The 18305-nt window shown below is 51.0% G+C and overlaps 1 protein-coding gene across 1 annotated transcript in view; it reads left to right on the top strand.

Annotated features, from left to right (window-relative positions):
• Positions 1 to 16407, top strand: part of LOC139274042 (oxysterol-binding protein 1-like) — a 93564-nt gene extending 77157 nt beyond the window's left edge. The window contains exons 9-11 of the mRNA XM_070891096.1: positions 1246 to 1430; positions 5667 to 5887; positions 15948 to 16407. Of these exons, the coding sequence (XP_070747197.1) occupies positions 1246 to 1430; positions 5667 to 5887; positions 15948 to 16096 (555 nt within the window). The 3' untranslated portion in view covers positions 16097 to 16407. The remainder of the gene's footprint in view (positions 1 to 1245; positions 1431 to 5666; positions 5888 to 15947) is intronic.
• The last annotated feature ends 1898 nt before the right edge of the window (positions 16408 to 18305 follow it).

The following is an 18305-nucleotide window of genomic DNA, read 5'->3' as shown; positions in this document are numbered from 1 at the left end:
CGCGCCGGCCGACAAAGAGCTATCCAGCCTAATCCCACTTTCCAGCTCTAGGTCCGTAGCCCTGCAGGTTACAGCACTTTCAGGCAGTGAGTTCCAGACCCCAGACCCCCACCACCCTCTGGGTGAAGACATTTCCCCTCAAATCCCCCCTAAACCTTCTACCAATTACTTTAAATCTATGTCCCCTGGTTCTTGACCCCTCTGCCAAGGGAAACAGGTCCTTCCTATCCACTCTATCCAGGCCCCTTATAATTTTATACACCTGAATCTCAACTCCCCTCAGCCTCCTCTGTTCCAAAGAAAGCAGTCCCAGCATCTCCAATCTTTGCTCTAGCTAAAATTCTCCAGTCCTGGCAACATCCTCATAAATCTCCTCTGCGCCCTCTCTCGTGCAATCACATATGTTATATTCTTAAGAAATAGGAGCAGGAATAGGACATACGCCCCCTCATGTCTGCTCCGCCATTTAATACGATCATGGCTGATCTGATCATGGACTCGGGTCCACTTCCTTGCCCGCTCCCCATAACCCCTTATTCCCTTATCGTTTAAGAAACTATCTATTTCTGTCTTAAATTTATTCAATGTCCCAGCTTCCACAGCTCTCTGAGGCAGCGAATTCTGCAGATTTACAAACCTCAAAGAAGAAATTTCTCCTCATCTCTCTTATAAATGGGCGGCCCCTTATTCTCAGATTATGCCCCCTAGTTCTGGTCTCCCCCATCAGTGGAAATACCCTCTCTGCATCCACCTTGTCAAGCCTCCTCATAATCTTATACATTTCGATAAGATTACCTCTCATTCTTCTGAATTCCAATGAGTAGAGGCCCAACCTACTCAACCTTTCCTCATAAGTCAACCCCCTCATCTCCGGAATCAACCTAGTGAACCTTCTCCTGAACTGCCTCCAAAGCAAGTATATCCTTTCGTAAATATGGAAACCAAAACTGCACGCAGTATTCCAGGTGTGGCCTCACCAATACCCTGTATAACTGTAGCAAGACTTCCCGCTTTTATACTCCATCCCCTTTGCAATAAAGGCCAAGATACCATTGGCCTTCCTGATCACTTGCTTCACCTGCAAAATACCTTTTGTGTTGCATGCACAAATACCCCCAGGTCCCGCTGTACTGCGGCACTTTGCAATCTTTCTCCATTTAAAGAATAACTTGTTCTTTCCTGTAATGCGATTGTGTGACCTCTGACCTCTGTGTTGTGTTTTTTTTTTCATCACTGGGGTCGTAGGTGACTGGTGTTGTGACGGATGTCGTGGGCAAAGCTCACTTCATCCTGTCGGGGACGTGGGACGAGAAGATGGACTACTCGCGGGTCCTGCACAGCAGCAAAGGGGAGAACGGCACGGAGGGCAGGCAGAAGACGGTGTACGAGACCCTGCGGGGGAAGGAGCTGTGGAAGAGGCACAAAGCCCCGTAAGTGTGTGTGTGTGTGTCCCGCCCACCGCTGTCCCCCACGCTGGCACGCGGGAGCACCCTCCACCTCCGAGACACCCCGCCCCCACCCCCCCCACTGCCAGCTCCCCCTCCGATTTCACACCTTCCTGACTTGCCGATATATCGGCCGTTCTTCGCTGTCGCTGGGTCCACATCTTTGAACTCCCCCGCCCGGCAACGCTGTGCACCTGCACCAGTTCATTATCCCTCCCACACCCCCCTCGGGTGCCGAACTGCATATTAACCCCCCCCCCCCCCCCCACCCCGGGTCAGGCAACACCTCGATTGTCAAATTCTCCATCCCCGTTTTCAAACCTCGTCACTGCCTAGCCGCTCCTCCTCATCTCTAATCTCCTACGGCCCTCCGAGATCACTGCGCTCCTCCAATTCTGGCCTCTTGCGGGTCCCTCCCCCGCCCCAATTTTAATCGCTCACAATTGGCGACCACGTCTTCAGCTGCCAAGGAACCAAACTCTGGAATTCCCTCCCTAAACCTCTCCGCCTCCAAGGCGCTCCTTAAAACATAGCTCCTTGACCAACCTTTTGGCCACCTGTCCCACTATCGCCTTAAGTGGCTCAGTGCCAACTTGAGTTTGCCAATTCCTCCTGTGTGGCACCTTGGGATGTTTTTACTGCGTTAAAGGTGCTGTACAAATGAGTGGTTCACGAAGACGGCCCACCACCATCTTATCGAGGGGCAAATAGGTGTCAGCTGTGGCTCAGTGGGTAGCCCTTTTGCCCCCGAGTCAGAAGGTTAGGGGTTCGAGTCCCACTCCAGGGACTTGAGCCCCATAATCTAGGCCGTCACTCCTAGTGCCAGCGCTGAGGAAGCGCTGCCCTGTCAGAGGTGCCCCCTCGGGTGGAGTGAAAGATCCCACGGCTGCTATTGGAAGAAGAGCAAAAGGAAATCTCCCCGGTATTCTCGGCCAATATTTATCCCTCAACCAACATCACTTTAAAAAAAAAAACATTTACTCTGTGTCTAACCCGTGCTGTCCCTGCCCGGGGAGTGTTTGATGGGACAGTGTCGAGGGAGCTTTACTCTGTATCTAACCCCATGTACCTGCCATTGGACTGTTTGATTGGACAGTGCAGAGGGAGCTTTACTCTGTATCTCACCCTGTTCTGTACCTGCCCTGGGAGTGTTTGATGGAACAGTGTAGAGGGAGCTTTACTCTGTATCTAACCCCCTGTACCTGCCCTGGGAGTGTTTGATGGGACAGTGTAGAGAGAGCTTTACTCTGTATCTAACCCCCTGTACCTGCCCTGGGAGTGTTTGATGGCACTGTGTAGAGGGAGCTTTACTCTGTATCTAACCCATGCTGTAACTGCCCTGGGAGTGTTTGATGGGACAGTGTACAGGGAGCTTTACTCTGTATCTAACCCATGCTGTACCTGCCCGGGGAGTGTTTGATGGGACAGTGTCGAGGGAGCTTTACTCTGTATCTAACCCCATGTACCTGCCATTGGACTGTTTGATTGGACAGTGCAGAGGGAGCTTTACTCTGTATCTAACCCTGTTCTGTACCTGCCCTGGGAGTGTTTGATGGAACAGTGTAGAGGGAGCTTTACTCTGTATCTAACCCCCTGTACCTGCCCTGGGAGTGTTTGATGGGACAGTGTAGAGAGAGCTTTACTCTGTATCTAACCCCCTGTACCTGCCCTGGGAGTGTTTGATGGCACTGTGTAGAGGGAGCTTTACTCTGTATCTAACCCATGCTGTAACTGCCCTGGGAGTGTTTGATGGGACAGTGTACAGGGAGCTTTACTCTGTATCTAACCCATGCTGTACCTGCCCTGGGAGTGTTTGATGGGCCAGTGTAGAGGGAGCTTTACTCTGTATCTGTGCTGCTGGAAGGTGGGGGCTCGGCTGTAATGCTGCTTAGTAAGAGCGCGCGGGAAGGGATCTGTATACAGTGTGGGGGAAGGGGGGAAGAATAGCTCTGAATACAAAGATGCGGAGTTAATCACCTCCCACTCTATCCCCAACTGTGCAGGGCGTTGGTGAGTACTGTGTACAGTTTTGGTCTCCTTATTTAAGGATGGATATATTTGCATTTGAGGCAATTCAGAGAAGGTTCACTAGCTTGATTCCTGGGATTTCCAGAAGGCATTCGATAAGGTGCCACATAAAAGATTACTGCACAAGATAAGAGCTCATGGGGTTGGGGGTATGATATTACCATGGATAGTGTTTGGCTAACAGAAAACAGAGAGTCGGGATAAATGGATCATTTTCCAGTTGGCAAGCAGTGATAGTGGGGTGCCACAGGGATCGGTGCTGGGGCCTCAACTATTTACAATCTATATTAATGACTTGGATGAAGGGACCGAGTGCAATGTAGCCAAGTTTGCTGGGTGGGAGAGCAAATTGTGAGGAGAACACACAGAATCTGCAAAGGGATATAGACAGGCTCAGTGAGTGGGCAAAAATTTGGCAGATGGAATATAACGTGGGAAAGTGTGAGGTTATCCACTTTGGAGGGAAAACTAAAAAAAGAAAATTATTATTTAAATGGAGAGAGATTACAAAATGCTGCCGTGTAGAGGGACCCTGGGGGTCTTTGTGCATGAAATACAAAAAGTTAGTATGCAGGTACAGCAAGTGATCAGGAAGGCAAATGGAATGTTGGCCTTTATTGCAAGGGGGATAGAGTATAAAAGCAGAGAAGTCCTGCTACAACTGTACAGGGTATTGGTGAGGCCACACCTGGAGTACTGTGTACAGTTTTGGTCTCTTTATTTAAGGAGGGATATACTTGCATTGGAGGCAGCTCAGAGAAGGTTCACTAGGTTGATTCTGGAGATGAAGAGGGTGTCTTATGAAGAAAGTTTGGGAAGGTTGGGCCTATACACATTGGAGTTTAGAAGAATGAGGGGTGATCTTACTAAAACGTATAAGATTCTGACGGGGCTCGACAGGCTAGATGCAGAGAGGATGTTTCCACTTGTAGGGGAGTCTAGAACGAGGAACATAGTTTCAGAATTGTGGGCCCAAGTTTCCACAGGATAAAAAACGGGCGCCCCTCCGAGCTGGGCGCCCGTTTTTCGCGCCTAAAACGGCACCAGAAAAAGAACGCGCTATTCTCGAGCGCTTTGCAGCTCCTTGTCTGTTTGGCGCGGCGCCCAGGGGGGCAGAGCCGACACTCGTGACAATTTTGTAAGTGGGAGGGGGCGGGTACTATTTAAATGAGTTTTTTTCCTGCCGGCAACGATGCGCGTTGGAGCGTTCGCGCACGCTCAGTGTGAAAAAAACATTGGCACTCGGCCATTTTTGTAGTTCTTGGTAGCTGTTTAATTTTTGAAATTTTTTTAATAAAAGCACATTGCCATCAGCACTGAGGCTTCTTGCAGCTTTCTCACTGTCTCCTTCCCCTCCCCAACCCCGCGGCGGCAACAAACCGCTGTCTCCTTCCCCTCCCTCCCCTCCGCGGCAACGAACGATGGCTGAAGCACTTTCACACAGGTAGGAAGATGGTTTATTTAATCTTTTCTTTGCTTATAAATGTTTATTCAGGTTGGATTTATTTGTATAATATTTGTAGAAGTATAAATAAGGATTTATTGTAGAATTTAATGACTTCCCTTCCCCCCCCCCCCCCCCCCCCCTCCCCCACCTCGTTCTGGACGCCTAATTTGTAACCTGCGCCTGATTTTTTAATGTGTAGAACAGGTTTTTTCAGTTCTACAAAAATCTTCTCTTGCTCCATTCTACTTTAGTTTGGAGTACGTTTTCACTGTGGAAACTTTCAAATCGGGCGTCAGTGGCTGGACACGCCCCCTTTTGAAGAAAAAATTCTGTTCCAAACTAGAACTGTTCTACCTGACTAGAACTGCAGAAAAAAAAATGTGAAGAATTGCGATTTCTAAGATAGTCCGTTCTCCACCAGTTGCTCCTAAAAAAATCAGGCGCAAATCATGTGGAAACTCGGGCCCAAAGAGTCACTCATTTAAGACAGAAGAGGAGGAAATTCTTCTCTGAATCTGTGGAATTCTCTGCCCCAGTGGAGGCTGGGTCATTGAATATATTTACGGTGTGACACAGATTTTTGAGCGATGAGAGAGTAAAGGGTTATGGGGAGCGGGCAGGGAAGTGGAGTTGAGGCCAAGATCAGATCAGCCGTGATCTTATTGAATGGCGCAGCAGGCTCGAGGGGCTGAATGGCCTACTCCTGCCCGCCTTTGTCTTATGTTCTTGTGTCCTGTCCTGGCCAGGGAACGCGCGGAGACCATGTACTACTTCTCGGAGCTGGCCCTGACCCTGAACGAGGCGGAGGACGGGGTGGCCCCTACCGACAGCCGCCTGCGTCCCGACCAGCGGCTGATGGAGAACGGCCGGTGGGACGAGGCCAACATGGAGAAGCAGCGGCTGGAGGAGAAGCAGCGGGCCGTGCGGCGTAAGCGGGAGTCGGACGTCAGCAAGGTCACCGAGGAAGGTAAGGGGGACGGGAAGTGAGTCGGTGGTGTGGGGGGGGTGGGATGCGGGAGAGAGGAGGAGTGTCTCCGGGGGAGGGGGGCGGGAAGTGAGTCTGGGGAAGTGGGGGTGGGGGGGGATTGGTGAGGGGGGGGATTGGGTTGGATGGGGGTGGGGTGGGGGAGGGTGGTGTGTGGGGGGGAGGAGAGTCTCCGGGGGAGGGGGACGGGGATGGGAAGTGAGTCTGGATGGGGGGGGCTGAATGTAAGGGGGGGGAAGGGAAGTGAGTCGGTGGGGGGAGTGAGGCGTGGAAGGTAAGGGGGACGGGAAGTGAGTCGGGGGGGAAGATTGACATTGGGGGTGAGGGGGGGTGAAGGACTGTCGAATTCAGCCTCAGGTATCTTCTACCCCCAAACCCCACCTTGTCTCCCTCAATCAGTTCAGGCCGTGGCTGCATCAGAACATAAGACATTGGAGCAGGAGTCGGCCAATACAGCCCCTTGAGCCCCCTCCGCCATTCAGTGAGATTATGGCTGATATTCGATCTCAACTCCACTTTCCCCGCCTGATCCCCAGAGCCCTTGATTCCCCTACAGTCCAAAAATCTATGTGTATCCGCCTTGAATATATTCAATGACTCGGCATCCACAGCCCTCTAGAGTAGAGAATTCCAAAGATTCATAACCCTCTGAGTGAAGCAATTCCTCCAAATCTCAACCTTGCCGTCCTCAGCATCCCTGATTAGAATCGCTCAACCATCGGTGGCTGTGCCTTCTGCTGCCTGGGCCCCAAGCTCTGGAACTCCCTGCCTAAACCTCTCTGCCTCTCTACCTCTCTTTCCTCCTTCAGGAGACTCCATTGGTCACCTTCCCTGGTTTCTCCTAATGTGGCTCGGTGTCAAATTTTTTGTCGCCTAACACTGCTGTGAAGCGCCTTGGGACATTTTACCACGTCAAAGGCGCTATATAAAAATAAGTTGTTGTTAAATGGCCGACACCTTATCCTGAGACTGTGCCCTTTAGTTCTAGACTCCTCAGACAGTGGAAACAACCTCTCAGCATCTACCCCATCAATCCCCCTCAGAATTATATGTTTCAATGAGATCACCTCTTATTCTTCCACACGATAGAGTATAGGCCCATTCTACTAAATCTCTCCTCATAGGACAACCGTCCGACGGTGTGGCGCTCGCTCAATACTCAGAGTTTGGGCCAAATCTAGTCCATCGATAGTTCTCTCGCCCTCTGGGCCAAAAGGTCATTGGTTAGAGTCCCACTCCAGAGACACGAGCCCCATAACGCAAGCCGACACTTCCCCAGTGCCAATAATGAGGGCGCGCTGCCCTGTCGGAGGGGCGGTACTGAGGGGGCGCAGCCCTGTCGGAGGGGCGGTACTAAGGGGGCGCAGCCCTGTCGGAGGGGCGGTACTGAGGGAGCGCTGCCCTGTCGGAGGGGCGGTACTAAGGGGGCGCAGCCCTGTCGGAGGGGCGGTACTGAGGGAGCGCTGCCCTGTCGGAGGGGCGGTACTGAGAGAGCGCTGCCCTGTCGGAGGGGCGGTACTGAGGGAGCGCTGCCCTGTCGGAGGGGCGGTACTGAGAGAGCGCTGCCCTGTCGGAGGGGCGGTACTGAGGGAGCGCTGCCCTGTCGGAGGGGCGGTACTGAGGGGGCGCTGCCCTGTCGGAGGGGCGGTACTGAGAGAGCGCTGCCCTGTCGGAGGGGCGGTACTGAGGGGCCGCTGCCCTGTCGGAGGGGCGGTACTGAGGGGCCGCTGCCCTGTCGGAGGGGCGGTACTGAGGCAGCGCTGCACTGCACCTGCCCTGGGAGTGTTTGGCACACTGTAGAGGGAGCTTTAACATAAAAACAGAAATTTACAGCATGGAAGGAGGCCATTTCAGCCCATTGTATCCGCGCCAGCTGACCAAGAGCTATCCAGCCTAAGCTCTTGGTCCGTAGCCCTGTAAATTACGACACTTTTAAGTGCACATCCAAGTATTTTTAAATGTGATGAGGATTTCTGCCTCTACCACCCTTTCAGGCAGTCAGTTCCAGACCCACACCACCCTCTGGGTGAAGAAATTTCCCCACAAATCCCCTCTAAACCTCCCCCCCCCCCCCCCCCCCCCCCAATTACTTTAAATCTATGCCCCCTGATTGTTGACCCCTCTGCCAAGGGAAACGGGTCCTTCCTATCCACTCTATCCAGGCCCCTCATAATTTTATACACCTCAATCAGGTCACCCCTCAGCCTCCTCTGTTCCAAAGAAAACAGACCCAGTCTATCCAATCTTTCCTCATAGCCAAAATTCCCCAGTCCAGGCAACATTCTTATAAATCTCCTCTGCACCCTTTCCAGTGCAATCACATCTTTCCTGTAATGTGTTGACCAGAACTGTACACAGTACTCCAGCTGTGGCCTAACCACTGTTTTATACAGTTCAAGCATCACCTTTGCTCTTGCATTCTATGCTTCGACTAATAAAGGCAAGTATCCCGTATGCCGCCTTAACCACGTTATCTACCTGGCCTGCTACCTTCAGGGATCTGTGGACCTGCACTCCAAGGTCCCTTTGTTTCTCTACACTTCTCAGTGTCCTACCATTTAATGTGCATTCCCTTGCCTTGTTAGACCTCCCCAAATGCATTACCTCACACCTATCCGGATAGAATTCCATTTGCCGCTGTTATGCCCACCTGACCAGTACATTGACATATTCCTGCAGTCCGCAGCTTTCTTCTTCATCATCAACCACACAGTCTATTTTAGTTTCATCTGCAAACTTCTTGATCATAACCCCCACCATTCAGGTCCATGTCATTGATATATACCACAAAAAGTAACTCCACCGAATACAGCCTTCCAGTTACGAAAACACCCATCAAACATTACCCTTTGCTTCCTGTCTCCGAACCAATTTTGGATAGTAATTACTGGCAGTCAGCATAACCTCAGTTGTGGGAAAATTATTGGAAAAAATCCCGAGGAACAGGATAAATCTTCATTTGGAAAGACATGGATTTGTTAAGGGAAGGTCGTGTCTGACTAACTTGATTGAATTTTTCAAGGAGGTAACCAGGAAGGTCAATTAGGGCAATGCACTTGATGTAGTGTATATGGATTTTAGCAAAGCTTTCGATAAGGTCCCACGTGCCAGACTGGTCACGAAAGTAAAAGCCCATGGGATCCAGGACAAAGTGGCAAGTTGGTCTGTCCCTTTCTCCCCTTTTAAACAAGGATACAACATTAGCAGTCCTCTGGCACCACACTTGTAGTCAGAGAGGACTGGAATATTATGGTCAGAGCCTCTGCTATTTCCTTCTTTGCTTCTCTTTACTCTATCTAACTCGTGCTGTATTGAAACACCTCCTGGAGAAGCTTTAAAAACCTCCTGGAGAAGCTTTAAAAACCTCCCGGAGAAGCTGGAAAAAGCTCCCGCAGAAGCTGGAAAAAGCTCCCGCAGAAGCTGGAAAAAGCTCCCGCAGAAGCTTTTAAACAACGTGGAGGAAACTTCAAGAATTATTTTCTTTTAAAAAATGTTTTTCCAAGGAATTGACCACTGTACCTTAATCTTACTAGAAAATAGTTTGGTGTGTTTTATTAGCATCATTTTCAGTCATTTGAAACCGGGTTACTCACGACGACGCCTGGCGAGCAGGTGAGCCTCCGATCAGATCACCAGGACATCACCCCCCGCTACAGTGGCGGGCCTTCATCCCTCCTTCCCCACTGGTGACCTGGCCTCTTCTACTGGTGAGCATCACGGCTATGACTCTTCCATCCTCCTTACTGACCTCCCACTTGGAATCTCCAGCGGACGACTGACATTCCTAATGCCTGCCCCCAACCAAGCCACGTGCCACCTACCATCAAGGGCTGCTGGATGGACCACCGCCTAATCTGATTCATCATTGACATCAACATAGCCCCAAAGCAGGGGGGACAGCAGAAGCCGTGCCGTACAAAAGTCAATGCCGGGGCACATAAAGACCCAGCCAAGAGAGCCTTATACAGCCAGCGCCTCACAACTAACCTGGTGTGCCTTGATGACTCTGAGATGCAGAATGCCTACAGTGTTTGGTCTGCCTTCCAGGCCTCCATAACCAGTGCCTGCGAAGAGACACTCGGTCACTCAACCAGTAAACATCAGGACTGGTTTGATGAGAGTGATCAGGAGATCCAAGAACTAATAGATCGCAAGCCACAGAGCATTTCTGAGCCTCAAGCAGCAACTCAGGTTGGAAATCGGTGGTTAGTGGTGTGCCACAGGGATCAGTGCTGGGACCACAACTGTTTACAATATACATAGATGACCTGGAGGAGGGGACAGAGTGTACTGTCACAAAATTTGCAGATGGCACTAAGATTAGTGGGGAAGTGCGTTGTGTAGAGGACACAGAGAGGCTGCAAAGAGATTTAGATAGGTTAAGCGAATGGGCTAAGGTTTGGCAGATGGAATACAATGTTGGAAAATGTGAGGTCATCCGCCTTGGGGGGGAAAAAAAAAACTAAAAGGGAATATTATTTGAATGGGGAGAAATTACAACATGCTGCGGTGCAGAGGGACCTGGGGGTCCTCGTGCATGAATCCCAAAAAGTTAGTTTGCAGGTGCAGCAGGTAATCAGGAAGGCGAATGGAATGTTGGCCTTCATTGCAAGAGGGATGGAGTACAAAAGCAGGGAGGTCCTGCTGCAACTGTATAGGGTATTGGTGAGGCCGCACCTGGAGTACTGCGTGCAGTTTTGGTCACCTTACTTAAGGAAGGATATACTAGCCTTGGAGGGGGTACAGAGACGATTCACGAGGCTGATTCCGGAGATAAGGGGGTTACCTTATGATGATAGATTGAGTAGACTGGATCTTTACTCATTGGAGTTCAGAAGGATGAGGGGTGATCTTTTCGAAACATTTAAAATAATGTAAGGGATAGACAAGATAAAGCCAGAGAAGTTGTTTCCACTAGTCGAGGAGACTAGAACTAGGGGGCACAGCCTCAAAATACGGGGGAGCTAATTTAAAACCGAGTTGAGAAGGTTGTGAATCTGGAATTCTCTGCCCAGGGAAGCAGTTGAGACTAGCTCATTGAATGTATTCAAATCACAGATAGATAGATTTTTAACCAAAAAGGGAATTAAGGGTAATGGGGAGCGGGCGGGTAAGTGGAGCTGAGTCCACGGCCAGATCAGCCATGATCTTTTTAAATGGCGGAGCAGGCTCGAGGGGCTAGATGGCCTACTCCTGTTCCTAATTCTTATGTTCTTATGTTAATCCAACTCTGGAGCAGCAAAGCAACATTACCGGCAGCTCAAGGCTGAGGTCCAACAAAAAACCCGGGACCTAAAGAACAGGTGGTGGATGGAGAAAGCACAGGAGATACAACAACTGGCCGACAGCCATGATGTGTGAGGATTCTTCATCGCAGTCAAGGCCACCTACGGTTCAAACTCCCAAGGCCCCACCCCACTGCTGGACAAGAATGGGGAGATACTCATCGAGGACATCGAGGCAGTCAGGGCCCGCTGGAAGGAGCACTTCAAAGATCTCCTCAATTGAGACTCTGTCTTTGACTCGAGTGTTCTCGACTCCATCCCGCAGCATGCGACCCGCCACCAGCTCAGTGAAACACCAACGTCGCACGAGGTAGGAAAGCCATAAGACAGCTCAAGAGCAACAAGGCTAAGGGAGTGGATAGAATCCCTGCTGAGGCACTGAAGTATGGCGGAGAGGGGCTGTTGGTGCGGATACATGACCTCATCTCTCTCATCTGGAGGGAAGAGAGCATGCCGGGACATCTCCGAGATGCAGTGATCGTGACCATCTTTTTAAAAAAAAAGGGGACAAGTCCGACTGCGGCAACGACAGAGGAATCTCTCTGTTATCAGCCACTGGGAAAGTTGTCGCTAGAGGAGTCCTCATTCGTCTTCTAGCTGTGGCCGAGGAACTCCTCCCGGAGTCACAGTGCGGACTTCGTCCCCTGCGCGGCACAACGGACATGATCTTTGCAGCTCGACAGCTGCAGGAAAAGTGCAGGGAGCAGCGCCAGCCCTTACACATGGCCTTCTTTGACCTTACAAAGGCCTTTGACACTGTCAACCGCAGGGATCCATGGAGCGTCCTCCTCCGTTTCGGATGCCCCCAAAATTGCGTCAATATCCTTAGCCTGCTCCACGACGACATGCAGGCCGTGATCTTTACCGACGGATCCATTACAGCCCAAATCCACGTCCGGATCGGGGTCAAACAGGGCTGCGTCATCGCCCCAACCCGCTACTGAATCATCTTCACTGCCATGCTCCACCTCACACTCAACAAGCTCCCCGCTGGAGTGGAACTAAACGCCAGAACCAGTGGGAAGCTGTTTAACCTTCGCCGCCTCCAGGCCAGGTTCAAGACCACCCCAACCTCTGGTGCGACCCTGGACAATGTGGACCATTTCCCATACCACGGGAACTTCTTATCAACAAAAGCAGACATTGATGTTTAGATTCAACACTGCCTCCAGTGTGCCAGTGCAGCCTTCGGCCACCTGAGGAAAAGTATTTGAAAACCAGGCCCTCAAATCTACCACCAAGCTCATGGGTCTGCAGGGCTGTTGTAATACCTGCCCTCCTGTATGACTCAGAGACATGGACCATGTACAGTAGACACCTCCTGCCGCTGGAGAAATACCACCAACGATGCCTCCGCAAGATCCGACAAATCCCCTGGGAGGACAGACACACCAACATTAGCGTCCTCGACCAGGCCAACATCTCCAGCATTGACGCACTGACCACACTTGATAAGCTCCGCTGGACAGGCCACGTTGTCCGCATGCCAGACACGAGACTCCCAAAGCAAGTGCTCTACTCGGAAATCCATCATGGCAAACGAACCAAAGGTGAGCAGAGGAAACGTTACAAGGACACCCTCAAAGCCTCCCTGATAAAGTGCAGCATCCCCACCGACACCTGGGAGTCCCTGGCCAAAGACCGCCCTGAGTGGAGGAAGTGCATCCGGGAGGGCGCTGAGCACAGAGAGTCTCATCGCCGAGTGCATGCAGAAATCAAGCGCAGGCAGCGGAAAGAGCGTGCGGCAAACCAGTCCCACCCTCAATGACTGTCTGTCCCACCTGTGACAGGGACTGTGGCTCTCGTATTGGACTGTTCAGCCACCTAAGGACTCATTCTAAGAGTGGAACCAAGTCTTCCTAGATTCCGAGGGACTGCCTATGATGATTAGAGGGAGCTTTACTCTGTATCTAACCTGTGCTGTATCTGCTCTGGGAGTGTTTAGAAACAGAGAAAATAGGTGCAGGAGTAGGCCATTCGAGCCTGCATCGCCATTCAATAAGATCATGGCTGATCATTCCTTCAGTGCCCCTTTCCTGCTTTCTATCCATACCCCTTGATCCCCTTAACCGTAAGGGCCATATCTAACTCCCTCTTGAATATATCCAGTGAACTGGCATCAACAACTCTTTGCGGCAGGGAATTCCACAGGTTAATAACTCTCAGTGAAGAAGTTTCTCCTCATCTCAGTCCTAAATGGCTTACCCCTTATCCTAAGACTATGACCCCTGGTTCTGGACTTCCCCAACATCGGGAACATTCTTCCCGCATCTAACCTGTCCAGTCCCGTCAGAATCTTATGTTCCTCATCCTTCTAAACTCCAGTGAATAAAGGCCCAGTTGATCCAGTCTCTCCTCAATTGACAGCCCAGCCATCCCTGGAATCGGTCTGGTGAACCTTCGCTGCACTCCCTCAATAGCAAGAACGACCTTCCTCAGACTAGGAGACCAAAACTGAACACAATATTCCAGGTGTGGCCTCACCGAGGCCCTGTACAACTGCATTAAGACCTCGCTGCTTCTATATTGAAATCCGCTAACTATGAAGGCCAACATACCATTTGCCTTCTTTTACCGCCTGCTGTACCTGCATGCCCACTTTCAGTGACTGAACCATGACACCCAGGTCACGTTGCATCTCCCCTTTTCCTAGTCTACCGCCATTCAAATAATGTTCTGCCTTCGAGTTTTTGCAACCAAAATGGATAACCTCACATTTATCCACATTATACTGCATCTGCCATGCATTTGCCCACTCACCTAACCTGTCCAAGTCACCCTGCAGCCTCTTAGCGTCCTCCTCACAGCTCACACTGCCACCCAGTTTAGTGTCATCTGCAAACTTGGAGATATTACACTCTATTCTTTCATCCAAATCGTTAATGTATATTGTAGCTGGGGTCCCAGCACTGAGCCCTGCGGCACTCCATTAGTCACTGCCTGCCATTCTGAAAAGGACCCGTTTATCCCGACTCTCTGCTTCCTGTTTGTCAATCATTTCGCTATCCACGTCAGTATATTACCCTCAATACCATGTGCTTTGATTTTGAACAACAATCTCTTGTGCGGGACCTTGTCAAAAAGCCTTTTGAAAGTCCAAATACACCACATCCACTGGTTCCCCCTTGTCCACTCTGCTAGTTACATCCTCAAAAAATTCCAGAAGATTCGTCAAGCATGATTTCCCTTTCATAAATCCATGCTGACATGGTCTGATCCTGTCACTGCTTTCCAAATGCGCTGCTATTTCATCCCTCATGATTGATTCCAACATTTTCACCACTAATGTCAAGCTAACTGGTCTATAATTACCCGTTTTCTCTCCCTCCTTTTTTTTTAAAAGTGGTGTTACACTAGCTACCCTCCAGTCCATGGGAACTGATCCAGACTGTTGAAAAATGATCACCAATGCATCCACTATTTCTAGGGCCATTTCCTTGAGCACTCTGGGATGCAGACTATCAGGCCCGAGGGATTTATCGGCCTTCAATCCCATCAATTTCCCTAACACAATTTCCCGCCTAATAAGGATATCCTTCCGTTCCTCCTCCTCACTAGACCCACTGTTCCCTAGTACCTTCGGAAGGTTATTTGTATCTTCCTTCGTGAAGACAGAACCGAAGTATTGGTTCAGTTGGTCTGCCATTTCTTTGTTCCCCATTATAAATTCACCTGAATCCGACTGCAAGGGACCTACATTTGTCTTTACTAATCTTTTTCTCTTCACATATTTATTGAAGCTTTTGCAGTCAGTTTTTATATTCCCTGCAAGCTTCCTCTCGTACTCTCTTTCCCCCTCTTAATTCAACCCTTAGTCCTCCTTGGTTGAATTCTAAATTTCTCCCAGTCCATAGGTTTGTCGTTTTTTCTGGCCAATTTATATGCCTCTTCCTTGGCTTTAACGCGATCCTTAATTTCCTTTGTTAGCCACGGTTAAGCCACCTTCCCAGTTTTATTTTTACTCCAGAGAGGGATGTACAATTGCTGAAGTTCACCCATGTGATCTTTAAATGTTTGCCATTGCTTATCCACCGTCAACCCTTTGAGTATCGTTTGCCAGTCAATTCTAGCCAATTCACGTCTCATAGCGTTGAAGTTACCTTTTCTGAAGTTCAGGACCCTAGTTTCCGAATTAACTTTGTCACTCTCCATCTTAATAAGGAATTCTACCATATTATGGTCACTTTTGATGGGACAGTGCAGAGGGAGCTTTACTCTGTATCTAACCCTGTGCTATACCTGCCCTGGGAGTGTTTGATGGGACAGTGTAGAGGGAGCTTTACTCTGTATCTAACCCGTGCTGTACCTGCCCTGGGAGTGTGTGATGGGACAGTATAGAGGGAGCTTTACTCTGTATCTAACCCCGTGCTGTACCTGCCCTGGGAGTGTTTGATGGGACAGTGTAGAGGGAGCTTTACTCTGTATCTAACCCCCTGTACCTGCCCTGGGAGTGTTTGATGGGACAGTGTAGAGGGAGCTTTACTCTGTATCTCACCCCCTGTACCTGCCCTGGGAGTGTTTGATGGGACAGTGTAGAGGGAGCTTTACTCTGTATCTAACCTGTGCTATACCTACCCTGGGAGTGTTTGATGGGACAGTGTAGAAGGAGCTTTACTCTGTATCTAGCTCTATGATGTACCTGCATCTGGTTGCGGAGTGTTTTGGGGAAAGGTGATTGCCCTGCGTTGATAACAAGCTGTAACTAACCCCGGCCTCCTGTTTCCCCCACCCCCCCTTTCCCTGTTGATTTTTTGCAGGCCACAGCCACATGGATTCAAGCTATCGGCCGCTGTGGTTCGAGAAGAGCGAGGACCCTTACACCAAAGAGCTGGTGCATCTCTACAAGGGCGGCTACTGGGAGGCGAAGGAGAAGCAAGACTGGGGACTGTGCCCAGACATCTTCTGAAGCGCTGTGCCCCCCTGCTGCCTGTGTGTGCGTGTGTGCGTGAGTGTGTGTGTGCGCGTGCGTGTGCGCGACTCGCCCGGACTCAGCGACGAGACTGGATTGGGACTGGGACTGAGCGACCACTTCTATCTGATTTCCTCCACGGGAGGCGGTGGAGGAGCATCGGCAGCAGAGGGGGATTCAGCCCCCCTCGCTCCCTCCCTTTCCTCCACCCCTCCCCGGGGCAACGATTTCCAACCGCCAGGTTGAACGGCAACCCTGTTGTAAAATGGCACCCGATATATTCTATAAAAATCAAATCTGTTAACGGGTTCCTTTTCAAATCCAGTTTTATTTTCGACTCATTCCCATCGCCCGCCGTGTGTTGTGTGAAACCGCTCCTTCTCGCTCTCGTTAATCTGTCTGGTCGGCTGGGAACTGGCAGGGAAGGGAGGGTGTGACTCTCAGTGATAACAGGTGGTTTTTTTTTTGTTGGTCGTGGGAGAAAGGGCGGGGTGGGGTGGGGTGGGGGAGGGTGAGAGTTCTGTACAGGCAGGATGGGAGGGAACAGGAGTGTATCTATGGGCTGGGGGAGGGTGAGAGTTCGGTACAGGCAGGATGGGAGGGAACAGGAGTGTATCTATGGGCTGGCTGAATGGGGGAAGGGGAGGGGTGGGAGAGGGTGAGAGTTCGGTACAGGCAGGATGGGAGGGAGCGGGAGTGTATCTATGGGCTGGGTGAATGGGGGAAGGGGAGGGGTGGGGGAGGGTGAGAGTTCGGTACAGGCAGGATGGAAGGGAGCGGGAGTGTATCTATGGGCTGTGTGAATGGGGGAAGGGGAGGGGTGGGGGAGGGTGAGAGTTCGGTACAGGCAGGATGGGAGGGAACAGGAGTGTATCTATGGGCTGGCTGAATGGGGGAAGGGGAGGGGTGGGAGAGGGTGAGAGTTCGGTACAGGCAGGATGGGAGGGAGCGGGAGTGTATCTATGGGCTGGGTGAATGGGGGAAGGGGAGGGGTGGGGGAGGGTGAGAGTTCGGTACAGGCAGGATGGGAGGGAATGGGAGTGTGTATATGGGCTGGCCAGCCTGAGTGGGTTTCACCTTCCCAAACTGGGGGGCGAGCATGGATTAAATTCGGCGAAGGGGTTCGTTGGCCTTTATTACGAGAGGGTTTGAGTATAAGAGTAAAGACGTCTACTGCAATTATACAGGGCCCTGGTGAGACCACACCTGGAGTATTGTGCACAGTTTTGGTCTCCTTACCTGAGGAAGGATATACTTGCCACAGAGGGAGTGCAACAAAGGTTCACCAGACTGATTCCTGGGATGGGGGGTTGTCCTATGAGGAGAGATTGAGTAGACTCTGCCTATATTCCCTAGAGTTTAGAAGGATGAGAGGTGATCTCATTGAAACGTACAAAATTCTGACGGGGTAGATGCAGGGAGGATGTTTCCTCTGGTTGCGTCGTCCAGAACCAGGGGGTCACAGTCTCAGAATAAGGGGTCAGCCCTTTAAGGCTGAGATGAGGAGAAATGTCTTCACTCAGAGGGTGGTGAATCTTTGAAATTCTCTACCCCAGAGGGCTGTGGAGTCTCGCTGAACATATTTAAGACACAGATTGATAGATTTTTGCATTTTATGGGAATCGAGAGATATGGGGACAGTGCAGGAAAGTGGAGTTGAGGTAGAAGATTGGCCATGATCTCATTGCACGGCGGAGCAGGCTCGAGAGGCCGAATGGTGCACTGCTGCTCCTAATTTGTACGTACGGGTTCAGCTATTCGGCCTTTGGGGGGGGGTTGTGAGGCAGCCTTTAGCTGGAAGGGTGAGGTTCTGGGCACCCTGGGGAATGCGAGTCAGAGTTCAGTTGAGACCAGTTCAGGCAGTGCTTGGTGTTCGCTGTTCACCGATGCTGGGGGGAGGCGGGCCTGTGCGTGGTTTGAATACGGAGAGTCTGGTGAGAGAGGCCCTTTTGAAGAGCAGAGAGAGACAGACCGTGGGGCTTTGATATGGGGCAGTATTGGGGGAAGAGGAAAGGGGGAGGGGTGACGTGTTCAGCTCCACGCAGAGCTGGGGAGTGGGGGCTCGGACAGCGCTGTAGGGCCGAATGTCTCTGAGCCAGGTTGTGCTTGACAAGCTCCATACAGTGCGGGGGGGGGGGGGGGGGGGAGTGGGGTGTCACCACTGTTTAATCGGCGGGTCTGGTTCACTGCGCCTCACTCTGTATCT

Source organism: Pristiophorus japonicus, chromosome 9 (assembly GCF_044704955.1).
Source record: "Pristiophorus japonicus isolate sPriJap1 chromosome 9, sPriJap1.hap1, whole genome shotgun sequence".
NCBI lineage: Eukaryota > Metazoa > Chordata > Chondrichthyes > Pristiophoridae > Pristiophorus > Pristiophorus japonicus.
This window is presented reverse-complemented; position numbering and strand designations above follow the sequence as displayed.